Genomic DNA, 12,153 nt, shown 5'->3' with positions numbered 1-12,153 from the left:
ACTAATATACTGATGGGTATGTTTTTAAGAAATAAAATGGCTACACATAGCATTAAGAAGTGTTGGTATAAAGAGAACTTAAATTTCTTCAAGGTCCTCTGTGACCCAGGTGCTTTTTACATGTATTAACTCACTTAACTGTTATTCTCACTAATTCAGTTTGTAACTGGAATTTGTAGAATGTGCAGTTGGCTAAATTTTCTTCAACGTTGGTTTTTTTCTTTAGCTGTGATGCAGATCCATCTGCCCTAGCAAAATATGTTCTGGCTTTGGTAAAGAAAGACAAAAGTGAAAAAGAGTTAAAGGCATTATGTATTGATCAGCTGGATGTATTTCTTCAGAAAGGTAAGATCTTTGGTTTGAAAATACTACTATATTTTAAAAAGTTATTTAAGCCTTGGCACAGTGGCTCACGCCTGTAATCCCAGCACTTTGAAAGGCTGAGGTGGGTGGATCACCTGAGGTCAGGAGTTCAAGACCAGCCTGGCCAACATGGTGAAACCCTATCTCTACAAAAAATATAAAAATTAGCTGGGCATGATGGTGGATGCCTGTAGTCCCGGCTACTTGGGAGACTGAGGCAGAAGAATTGCTTGAACCTGGGAGGCAGAGGTTGCAGTGAGCCAAGATCGCGTCATTGCACTCCAGCCTGGGTGACAGAATGAGACTCATCTCAAAAAAAATAAAGTTATTTAAAATAAGTTTATCCACAGAATATTAAAGGAACTTAGTAAGAAGCCCTAATTTTAACAAAGTTAAATAAACAATATTATTACTGAGTATATCCATAACTTATTTAAAATGGATGCCACCTCTCAGTAATGTCCACGTGCTTATTCTTAAAGCATGTTGATATTTTTTCTTATGTAGATTAAAAGATTAAGAAAATGACTGCTTATTTATTTAAAGCTAATACTGCTTAGGAAACTGCTTTGAATCTTACCTAGCACATTGCTTTTCAGCATTTGCACCTTGCCACATCTAGATAATGATAGTGTTTGTGTTTGCCACACTGAGTAGGCTACATGGAGAAGACTTAGTCATGGCTGGAAGTGACTGACCCAGAGGCTGCGGCCATTCCAGCCCCTGCCATCTTGAAAATAGCATGAATCAGTATTGCCTCAGGACTTGTGCCATTGCACACTGGTTGGGAAGCTGTTGATATTAGTATATTTTCTTCCTTTTTTTTTTCTTTTTTTTGAGATGGAGTCTTGCTCTGTCACCCAGGCTGGAGTGCAGTGGCGTGATCTTGAGTGCAATGGCGCGATCTCGGCTCACTATAGTGTCCGCATCCTGGGTTCAAGTGATTGTCCTGCCTCAGCCTCCCTAGTATATGGAATTACAGGCACCTGCCATCATGCCTGGCTAATTTTTATGTTTTTGTAGAGACGGGGTTTCACCATGTTGTCCAGGCTGGTCTTGAACTCCTGACCTCAGGCGATCCGCCCGCCTTGGCCTCCCAAAGTGCTGGGATTACAGACGTGAGCCACCATGCCTGGCCAGTACTAGTATATTTTCTAATTTGTAAAAGTCAAGGTATATTTCATCATATTAGAGATAAGAGATGTGGAAGCGGGGAATTAATCTTAACAAATATCTTTTAATCTATGGTGTTTGGTTTTACTTTTAGAGACACAGATATTTGTGGAAAAACTTTTTGATGCTGTGAATACAAAGAGTTACCTACCTCCTCCAGAGCAGCCATCGTCAGGAAGCCTGAAGGTAGAATTTTTCCCGCACCAAGAAAAAGATATAAAGAAAGAAGAGGTAACGATTTGTATTACACCTTACAGGTTATTTAAACACATAAGAGGAATAACTAAACTGAGTTTTTATCTTCTATATCTTTTTGTTGGGAGTCCTCAGGACCACTCCCAGTTTAAATGATTTCTCTAGGAGGACTCATAGGACTTTGCATGTAATTATGCCCATGGCCCTGGCTTATTTCAGCAAAAGGATTCAAAATAAAGTCGGCAAATGGAAAAGGTGTATGAGGCCAAGTCCAGTGGAAAACAAGCGCAAGCTTCTAAAGTCCTCAGAGTTCCAACAGGATGTGCTTAATTCCCCTAGCAGTGAACTGTAACAACACATGGGGATTAGGCAAGCTCCTTAGATACTCTGCCCAGCGTTCTTACTTGGAACTGGTCCCACAGGCACCGCCTACCTAGTATGTACCAAAATTCCAGACTCCTGGGAGGAAAGCAGATGTTCAGTGTAGACCATGTTGTTTCATAAACAGTTCAGGCACAGTGAACCATTCCTTATCAGGGAGTAATGGGAATGCTCAAGAAATCAAAGTGCCCAGGAGCCAGCCAAAGGCCAGCCTTACAAGCATGCTGGCTTTCTAAGGATAGTATTGTCAGGCCCGCTTTTACTCTGCACAATATCTTACAGAAATAGAGTCTTAGCATCTGTTCTATGAAAATAATTAGGTTGACAATTGGTCTGTTTGCTTTTGTCCTACGTGCATTTTAGTAGGGGACTGTTTTTAAGGTAGTAAAACACAAGGACCTTCACAGGACAGTGGAACTGACTTCATACTTCAAGAGGTCCTGAAATTTTTGTGTGTATTTTATAACCTCCTTTCTTCACCCTAATAGTCATATAATAATTTATATCTTTTCAATTTGATGTTAAAAGATTATAATTTGGCCAGGGTGAGCGTGGTGGCTCATGCCTATAATCCCAGCACTCTGGGAGGCTGAGGCGGGAGGATCGCTTGAGCCCAGGAGTTTGAGACCAGTCTGGGTAATATAGTGAGACCTCATCTCTCTGAAAAAAAATTTAAAATTAGCCAGGTGTGATGGGGTGGTGCATGCCTGTAGTCTCAACTACTTGAGGGGCTGAGGTGGGAGAACTGCTTGAGCCCCAGAGCCTGAGGGTGCGGATTGAAGCACTACACTGCAGCCTGGGCAACTGAGCAAGACCCTGTCTTAAAAAAAAAACAAAAACAAAAAAACCCTATAATTTTAGTGAAAATAATTGTTGGCAGTTAAGCCATTATGTTTCTGCATTTAGCCCTAGCTTTAGGTCACACAAATCTTGGTTAAAATTTTGGTTCTACAAATCACTGGTTTGTGACCTTGAAAACTTTACTTCTCTGAGCCTCATTTTACTCAGCTGCGAAATGGAAATACTAAAGATTCTTGTGAGGATTAAGTAAAATAATGTATGTAAAGCACTTGATTGGTGCTTTACATACATTATTTTACTTATTTCTCACACATGGCACATGGTAGGTTCCCAGTCAATGGTAGCTGCTGTCATTTTTGAGATTGTAGGAGATGTTGCTGTTGTGACCTTTGTTTTTTTTTCTCCTTTTATGCTTTTTCCAGATTATATATAAATAATACATTTTATTATGCAATAAAATACATATAATGTAATAATTTTCAAATATATTTTTATCTCTATCTGAATATATTTACACACATGTATATTTGTATATTTTCGTATACACATACCCACGTGTAACATCCCAATCAGTTTTATCTGCCTGGGAAGACTAGAAATGTAATTTGTAACTGAACATATTTCATACCTAACAGTATAGGGGTTCTGTTAGGAAGAAAGGGACGGTGGATATTGTATTGGCAATTGCTTATGCCACATAGAGATATGCAGTGGTTTATTCAAGTTTTGTCTGTTGGTGGAACTTTGGGTTGGTTTCAGATTTTTGCTGTTAAAAATTATACTTTGGCCGGGTGTGGTGGCTCACGCCTGTAATCCCAGCACTTTGGGAGGCTGAGGCGGGTGGATCACCTTAGGTCAGGAGTTCGAGACCAGCTTGGCCAACATGGTGAAACCCCGTCGCTACTAAAGATACAAAAATTAGCCGGGCTTGGTGGCAGTCGCCTGTAATCCCAGTTACTCGGGAAGCTGAGACAGGAGAATAGCTTGAACCTGGGAGGCAGAGGTTGTAGTGAACTGAGACCACGCCATTGTACCCCAGCTTGTGTGACAAGAGAGAAACTCCATCTAAAAAATATATATATATATATATGTTTTAATTCTCAAAAAATCTTGAGTATATCACAGTCCCTTGGTTTGAGAAGTAGTCTTCCCCCAAATCGAGTTAGTAGCAAAGCTTTAGTCTTACTATCTATTGAAGTAATACTTCCTGTTTTTTCAATCAATTGTGGGAGATACTTATCCCTGATCTTTCAGAATTGTCAAAATGCCAGACGGCAATCTACGTTTAAAATGCTGTGGCTATACTAAGATGGGCATGTACTGTGGAATATGGTGATCTGTTAGATTACTTGCAAAAGTGCATTGAGTAAATAGAAGGGAAAGAGTGTATCAGAAGGGTTGTGTTAGTACCCAGTTTTTTGTCTGGTCTGGGAGGAGAGCTGGAATAGGTGGAAAGAGTACAAAAGTACTTGAGTTTAAAAAGGCAAACTGTTGAAAGAATGCTTTAAAGATTATTTCTCCTAGTTTGATCTGTTAATAGGATTTCCATCTGATTTCTCATCTAAAGTGGCACACTTTTTTTTTTTTTTTTTTTTGAGACGGAGTCTTACTCTGTTGCCCAGGCTGGAGTGTCGTGGCCCCATAGCAGCTCACTGCAACCTCTTGCTTCCTGGGTTCAAGCAGTTCTCCTCCCTCAGCCTCCCGAGTATCCTTCCTGTAATCCCTTCCAGGGATTACAGGTACGTGCCACCATGCCCAGCTAATTTTTGTATTTTTAGTAGAGGTGGGATTTCAGCATGTTGGCCAGGCTGGTCTTAAACTGCTGACCTCAAGTGATCCACCCACCTTGGCCTTTAAAAGTGCTGGGATTACAGGTATGAGTCACTTAGCCCAGCCTAAAGTGGCACATTTTGACAGAAGGTCTTATCAAAGGGATGCTGGAACAGCTGGCATAATCTGGGACATGTGTACCCTGTGCGTAGACTACCTGCATAAGAATATCTTATGGTTCTCAGTAACGCAAAACCTTGAGCCCTGTTTTATTTATGGAAGCCACTTGCACAATATTTCCTGAATTTGTTTAACCTCTGAGTCCTTTTTTTCTAATTGTCTAGAAAAATGGTGATTCCTGTCGCTCCTATTGTTGAGGACCATTGTTCTCAACAATATAATCTGGAGAAGGTAGCACTGAGAATATTTTCCAGGGTTGCTTTCTAGTAGGTATATGATGTGAATGGAAGCACCTTGTAGGAAACAGGAATATATAGCTGTCATGCTGCTATGAGAAACTGGAAAACTCCATCTTATACATTGTTTTCCCATATATATATAAATGTATATATAAATATGTAAGTATATGTAAATATATATTTATATTTTTATATTTATATATAAGTATATATATAAATGTGTATATATATGTGTATATGTGTGTGTATCTGTATTTATGACTTGGTGAGTTCTAATATATTCTCCTATTTTCTTTGATGTGTTTGGTACCAGACCAAATCCATGAAACCAAAACACGAATATGTGTTAGACTTTTGAAAGAGGAATAAAATTGGATTTCCATTAATTATGTTAAAATGAGCATACTTGCTTAAAATGTTTTCTCACCAATGTAATCATTTCATTACAGTTAAATGATGATACTTAGTAGAGGAATTTACTTTGTTTGGATACTTTTAGGAGATGATGATTTTGCTTCTACATTATATAAACTAATTTTAATATTAATTAAATGTTAATGTTAATAAAGTCTTAAAGTAGTAATGTGTCTACCTAAGGCTTTTTTTTTTTTTTTTTTTTTCCTGAGACAGAGTCTCACTCTGTCGCCCAGGCTGGAGCGTGCAATGGCACGATCTCAGCTCTCTGCAGCCTCTGCCTGCTGGGTTCAAGTGATTCTCCTGCCTCAACCTCCAGAGTAACTGGGATTACAGGCACCCGCTACCGCGCCCAGCTAATCTTTGTATTTTCAGTAGAGACGGGATTTCACCATGTTGGCCAGGCTGGTCTCGAACTCCTGACCTCGCGATCCACCCGCCTCAGCCTCCCAAAGTGCTGGGCTTACAGGCGTGAGCCACCACACCCGACCCTATCTAAGGCTGTTTAGCAGTGGAATAACTACTAAACTTGTACACCTTTTTTTTTTGTATATCAGATCACTAAGGAGGAAGAGCGAGAGAAGAAGTTTTCTAGAAGGCTAAATCACAGTCCTCCACAGTCAAGCTCCCGATACAGGGAAAATAGGTGAGCGGTTCATTGAACCATATTCAGTGTTTTGACATAAGTTATCTTTTATGTGAATGTTTAGACTTGGATTATCTTTTATGCAGAGACAAGTAATATCTACTCTTCTATTGGTCTAGGAAAATATAACTAGGTCCGTTTCTATCACGAAAATCTAGGTCAGATTTGTAGATCTTGGGAGTGAGTTTAGAACAGTGCTGACATATATTAGCTGCTAATCTTTTTATTCCTAACTTCAGATTCCAGTAGAATCTTAATGTGTGGCTCTTTTTTTTTTGCCTGCTGTTTCCCTTTAGTGTGATTAAATTGTTTTTCTCATTCAGGCTTCAAAAACCCTTAGAATACAATGCATGCGATACATGTCTGGAAGTGTGTGACTGTATGTACGGGATAGTATGTTCTATATGTACTGTAAGTCATATGTATAGATGCCTTTATCTACAGATGCCCAATTGTATAGTTGCCAATGTGTATAAGGCTAAGGGTTAAGGCTTTAAAAAGATTGTTTTTCATTTAAAAGGGATTTAGAGTACTAAATATTAAGCTCAGTTTTTTCAAGTGTCTGATGGTAGGATAAAAAGTTATGTTACAAGAATTAAATATAACTTTTGCATTTAATTAGCTTTTTCCTGTGTCACTTAAAAATTATTTGTATAAAAGTGACCATATATTTCTTTAGAAGCCGTGATGAGAGGAAAAAAGATGATCGTTCTCGCAAAAGAGATTATGATCGAAACCCTCCTCGAAGAGATTCATACAGAGACCGGTACAATAGAAGACGAGGGCGAAGTCGCAGTTACAGCAGAAGTCGAAGTCGAAGTTGGAGTAAAGAGAGGCTTCGTGAAAGGGACAGAGATAGAAGCAGGACTAGAAGCAGAAGCAGAACACGAAGCAGGGGTAAATAGTACATGTATATGTATATTTTGGTTATCTTTTTATTGTGAAAAACTCCATGTTTAAGTGTTTTTAAAAATTGCTTAACATTTTGTCAGCGTTTTCTTCATTTTTTTCTATTATGATGTATTCTGTGGTCCAAGAGAATGCTTTTTAAAAATTCCTTTAAAAGTTTTATTCCGTGCAATTAAAATCACAGTTAACACTACACATTCAACAGGATAGCCACAATGATAAAGACTGATTCTGTTCGGTGTTGGTGAGAATGTAGATAAGCTGGAACTCTTTGGCAAACATTTTGGCAGTATGTAAAAATTAACATATGGGTCTGCTATTCTACTTCTTACTGTTTACCTGGAAGAAATGAAAGTTTATGTCCGCACAGATACTTGTTCACAAAGTTCATAGCAGACTCATTTGTAAGAGCCAGATGTAGAAACAGCCTAAATGCTCATCAACAGGTGAATGTATAAACATGTTGTGGTATATCCATACCATAACATGGATGAAAAGAAAAGAACTTTTGATACATGCAACAAAATGGATGAATCTCAATATAATTATGCTGAGTGAAAGAAGTAGGAAAACAATATGTATGTATATCAAAATATTTTTTTCTCAGTCTTTGTTTTTGAGACAGAGTATCGCTGTGTCGCCCAGGCTGGAGTGCAGTGGCGCTGTTTCAGCTCACTGCAACCTCTGCCTCCTGAGTTTAAGCGATGATCATGCCTCAGCCTCCTGAATAGCTGAGATTACAAGCGAGTGCCACCATGCTCGGCTAATTTTTGTATTTTTAGTAAGAGTCATGTTGGGGATTTCACCGTGTTGGCCAGACTGGTCTTGAATTCCTGATCTCAGGTGTTCGCTTGCCTCAACCTCCCAAAGTGCTGGGATTATAGGCCTGAGCCAGTGTGCCCAGCGTAAAGTTTTTAAAAATGCTAACTAATCTGTGATGACAGAGAGCAAAGCCAGTCGTTGCCTGAGATGGGAGTAAAGGAGGGATAGATTACAGATTACAAAGGGGCATGAGGATTCTTTTGGAAGTGATGAGTATGTACATCATTTCAGTTGTGGTATTGGTTTCAGAGGTGTATACTTTGATTAAAACTTACACAATTTAAATATGTTCAGTTTATTATGTATCACTTACACTTCAAAACTGTTTTTAAAAGTTTAAAAAGTTTTATTTCAGATACATATTTCTGCAAGAGCATGTCATTCCCAGCATGTATAATTTTTCTTCTAGTACATGCTATTGAAAGTAAGATATTGTAGTAAAACACTTAAAACACTTTTCAGTAAAACATCTTTTCTCAAACTTTTTTTTACTACTCTTATTACTATTTATGGCCTTTGTATAAGCCCTATATTCTGTTACTCCTTTCTTAGAAATTTTCCGCTGCTGTGATCTAGGTGTACTGGGCTTCTTGGAATTAGTTGCTTCACTTAACTAATCTCTTTAATTTCTTTTCTTTTTCTTGAGGACCATATGTATAGTCTAGTTAGTTTCTTTGTGCATGTTTAATATGAACTCCTTTTGGCTCATCCGTTCTTATCTTAATAAACAGCCATTGTAGTAACTTCAGATGGATGACTACAAAATGTTCACCACAGGAAAAATAACTCTACTTTATTGCATGTTGTGTTTTGTGGTCTGCAGTTATGCATACTAAGATTGTGATGAAGAAAATAAAAAATTTCTTTTTTCTATAAACAAAACTCTAAGGAAAAACATTAAATACGGCAGCGTTACCTGGTTTTGTAGTTTGGGTTATATTGAAAAGAAATAAGTTACCTTTTAACGTTGTGTATTAATTAAATATTTTTTAAAAGAAAAGGATTATTATGCAAAATTTAAAACTTTTTTTTCTATGTTTATAAAAATATCACTATTTCTTAGATCTGGGACTTGTTTTTTTTAATACAGTGTAGTTTTATATGTCATTTATCTTTTGTTGCAGAAAGGGATCTGGTAAAACCTAAATATGACCTGGATAGAACAGATCCATTAGAAAATAATTATACTCCAGTCTCTTCGGTACCTAGTATTTCATCTGGCCACTACCCTGTACCTACTTTGAGCAGCACTATTACAGTAATTGCTCCTACTCATCATGGTAACAACACTACCGAAAGTTGGTCTGAATTTCATGAAGACCAGGTGGACCATAACTCTTACGTAAGACCACCCATGCCAAAGAAACGGTGTAGAGACTATGATGGTAAGTCTTTCGGCTGTTTCATGAGGTATTTAATTAACATTTCCAGCTGCCTAAATTCTGTGTTTATGTTGTACACAGTTATTCAAAGACTTACCTCTGCAAAGGGGGAAATTAGCCTTAATCACTTTTTGAATTCCTCAATATGATTGAAACATTTATAAGTTGCCACGAATTATTTGAGTATCAATTTAAAGATAATATTTATTTGCAAGTAAGTCTTAATAAATTTTGGGAGTTTACCAAATGAGTAAATATCTACTGAGTTATTATGAGGGAATCTGCTACTGAAACATTGTTGACAAAAGTCCTTTCTTTTGAATGAGTGATTATTGGACTACAAGTAGAAATGTACCTAGAAATATAAACGTCATCTTTGTAAGAATTTTATTAAAGAATTGAAGACTTTTGGCTGGGTGCAGTGGCTCACGCCTGTAATCCCAGCACTTTAGGAGGCTGAGGCAGGCGGATCATGAAGTCAGGAGATCGAGACCATCCTGGCTAACATGGTGGGCAACCCTGTCTCTACTAAAAATACAACAAATTAGCCAGGCGTGGTGGCGGGAGCCTGTTTTTCCCGCCTATTCAGGAGGCTGAGGCAGGAGAATGGCGTGAACCTGGGAGGTGGAGCTTGCAGTGAGCCAAGATCGCACCACTGCACTCCAGCCTGGGTGACAGAGTGAGACTCCATCTCAAAAAAAACAAAGAATTGAAGACTTTTAAGGATTTACTGTAAAAGATTTGTAAGTAGTATTAAAACCATAATTGCAGTCTTTTTAGTTTTAAGCTAGAGATTTAAATGAAGGACATTTCTAAAGACAAAAATATGACAAAAATTACATTTAAGTCTGATATCTCTTGTTAGGTTATTTTCGCGTGTGTGTGTGTGTTTAGTATGTATACGTGTTAGTTTGTTTAACATTGCTCTGAAGTAATGCCTGAGCCTGGGAAATTGATAAAGAAAAGAGGTTTCTTTGACTCATGGTTCTGCAGACTGTACAAAAAGTGTAGTGCCAGCATCTGCATCTGGTGAAGGCCTCAGGAAGTTTGCAATCATGGTAGAAGGCAAAGGGAGAGCAACAAAGAGGGAGCAAGAGTGGGGTTGGTGGTGGGGGAGGTGCCATGCTCTTTTAAACAACCAGTTCCTCTGAACTAATTGAGGGCAAACTCACTTGTTACCTTGTGAAGATCACCAAGCTATTCATGAAGGATCTACCCCCATGACTCTAACACCTCCCACCAGGCCGACCGCTAACATTGTTTGTCACATTTCTCTCTCTTTTTTGCGGGGGATGGAGTCTCACCCTGTCCTCCAGGCTGGAGTACAGTGGCGCAGTCTCGGCTTACTGCAACCTCCACCTCCCGGGTCCTGGCGATTTTCCTGTCCCAGCCTCCCTAGTAGCTGGGCTTGCAGGCACCTGCCACCACGTCAAGCTAATTTTTGTATTTGTAGTAGAGACGGGGTTTTACCATGTTGGTCAGGCTGTTCTCGAACTCCTGACCTCAGGTAATCCACCTGCCTCAACCTCCCAAAGTGCTGGGATTAACAGGTGTTAGCCACCATGCCCAGCCAGATTGTCACATTTCAGCATGAGATGTGGAGACGATAAACGTGGTAACTATGTCAGTATGTTAAATATACTCTCACTTGACAAATATTTATATTACTGGAGAAGAGCAAGTAGCTCTTGGGAAATGGTTAATTATCCTTTTGTCCTATATTAATAATATTCATATTTTTAAATACTTTACTTTCGCTAACTTAGAGAAAATATATATTTCCAGTGCTTTTGACATTTGTTTCTAACTCTTCTTTCCCCATAGAAAAGGGTTTTTGTATGAGAGGAGACATGTGTCCTTTCGATCATGGAAGTGATCCAGTGGTTGTGGAAGATGTGAATCTTCCTGGTATGCTGCCTTTCCCAGCACAGCCTCCTGTTGTGGAAGGACCACCTCCTCCTGGACTCCCCCCACCTCCACCAATTCTTACACCCCCACCTGTGAATCTCAGGCCCCCAGTGCCACCTCCAGGTCCATTGCCACCCAGTCTCCCACCTGTTACAGGTAAGTAAATCTGTTTGTTTGCCTGTATTTATCTAGCCATTCTTAGTCTATTTTTAAAACTTAATAGATTCTTAAATTGAAAGTATCTAAAGGAATCCCAAAACTGCCTAATAGAAATTAATAGCAATATACTTCCATTTGGAATACACCTCCATTTTGTAGCCTGTGCCAAGCCAGTTACTATGGTTTGGAGTGACCTTGTAAATTAAGTACATCACTGGTAAAACCCAGCTGCCTGCAGGCCTTCATGGCTTAAGGCAAACCTGCTTTGGAATGTGTTAAAAGGATATCTGATTAGTTGTAAGAGCTTGTTGTTTGTAGATATTATAGTTTGATAAATGAGAAGATTATGTTCAGATGTGCAATAACTTGTTTTATTTGTTTGCTTTCAGATGATATTTCTTATTCTTTGGTTTTGACAGGACCACCACCTCCACTTCCTCCTTTGCAGCCATCTGGCATGGATGCTCCTCCAAACTCTGCAACCAGTTCTGTTCCTACTGTAGTAACAACTGGCATTCATCACCAGCCTCCCCCTGCTCCACCCTCTCTTTTTACTGCAGGTACAGTTTTGGCCCTTTTTGTATTCGTAATGTAATATAGTTTAGATGAAGAATTTTAAAATGTCTAGAGAGAATTGCTCTGTGAGGACTACTTTTCTCACTAAAATTATGTAGGCATGGTGAATGAACGTTAAGCCCTCAGTTATGAATGTTTTCTAAATGTTTCTTTTTAATAACTTTTAAAAATAAAGTTATTTTCTTTTTGATACATATAAAGCATGTTATATGTTAATATGTTATATTGTTTACTT

At 38.6% G+C, this 12,153-nt stretch overlaps 1 protein-coding gene across 28 annotated transcripts in view; it reads left to right on the top strand.

Moving 5' to 3' along the window:
• The window catches only part of RBM26 (RNA binding motif protein 26), a 95,871-nt gene that overhangs the window by 29,675 nt on the left and 54,043 nt on the right, over positions 1-12,153 (top strand). For 18 of the 28 annotated variants that reach the window (XM_038007794.2, XM_038007791.2, XM_038007789.2 and 15 more), the window contains exons 2-8: positions 227-345; positions 1,631-1,767; positions 6,074-6,162; positions 6,842-7,059; positions 9,018-9,278; positions 11,100-11,339; positions 11,732-11,902. In XM_038007794.2, coding sequence (XP_037863722.1) covers positions 227-345; positions 1,631-1,767; positions 6,074-6,162; positions 6,842-7,059; positions 9,018-9,278; positions 11,100-11,339; positions 11,732-11,902 — 1,235 coding nt within the window. The remainder of the gene's footprint in view (positions 1-226; positions 346-1,630; positions 1,768-6,073; positions 6,163-6,841; positions 7,060-9,017; positions 9,279-11,099; positions 11,340-11,731; positions 11,903-12,153) is intronic. The other 10 variants (XM_073014429.1, XM_038007797.2, XM_073014426.1 and 7 more) reach the window with 1 other exon arrangement.

Source organism: Chlorocebus sabaeus, chromosome 3 (assembly GCF_047675955.1).
Source record: "Chlorocebus sabaeus isolate Y175 chromosome 3, mChlSab1.0.hap1, whole genome shotgun sequence".
NCBI lineage: Eukaryota > Metazoa > Chordata > Mammalia > Primates > Cercopithecidae > Chlorocebus > Chlorocebus sabaeus.
The sequence above is the reverse complement of the archived record's forward strand: the minus strand, read 5'-3'. Positions and strand labels throughout refer to the sequence as shown.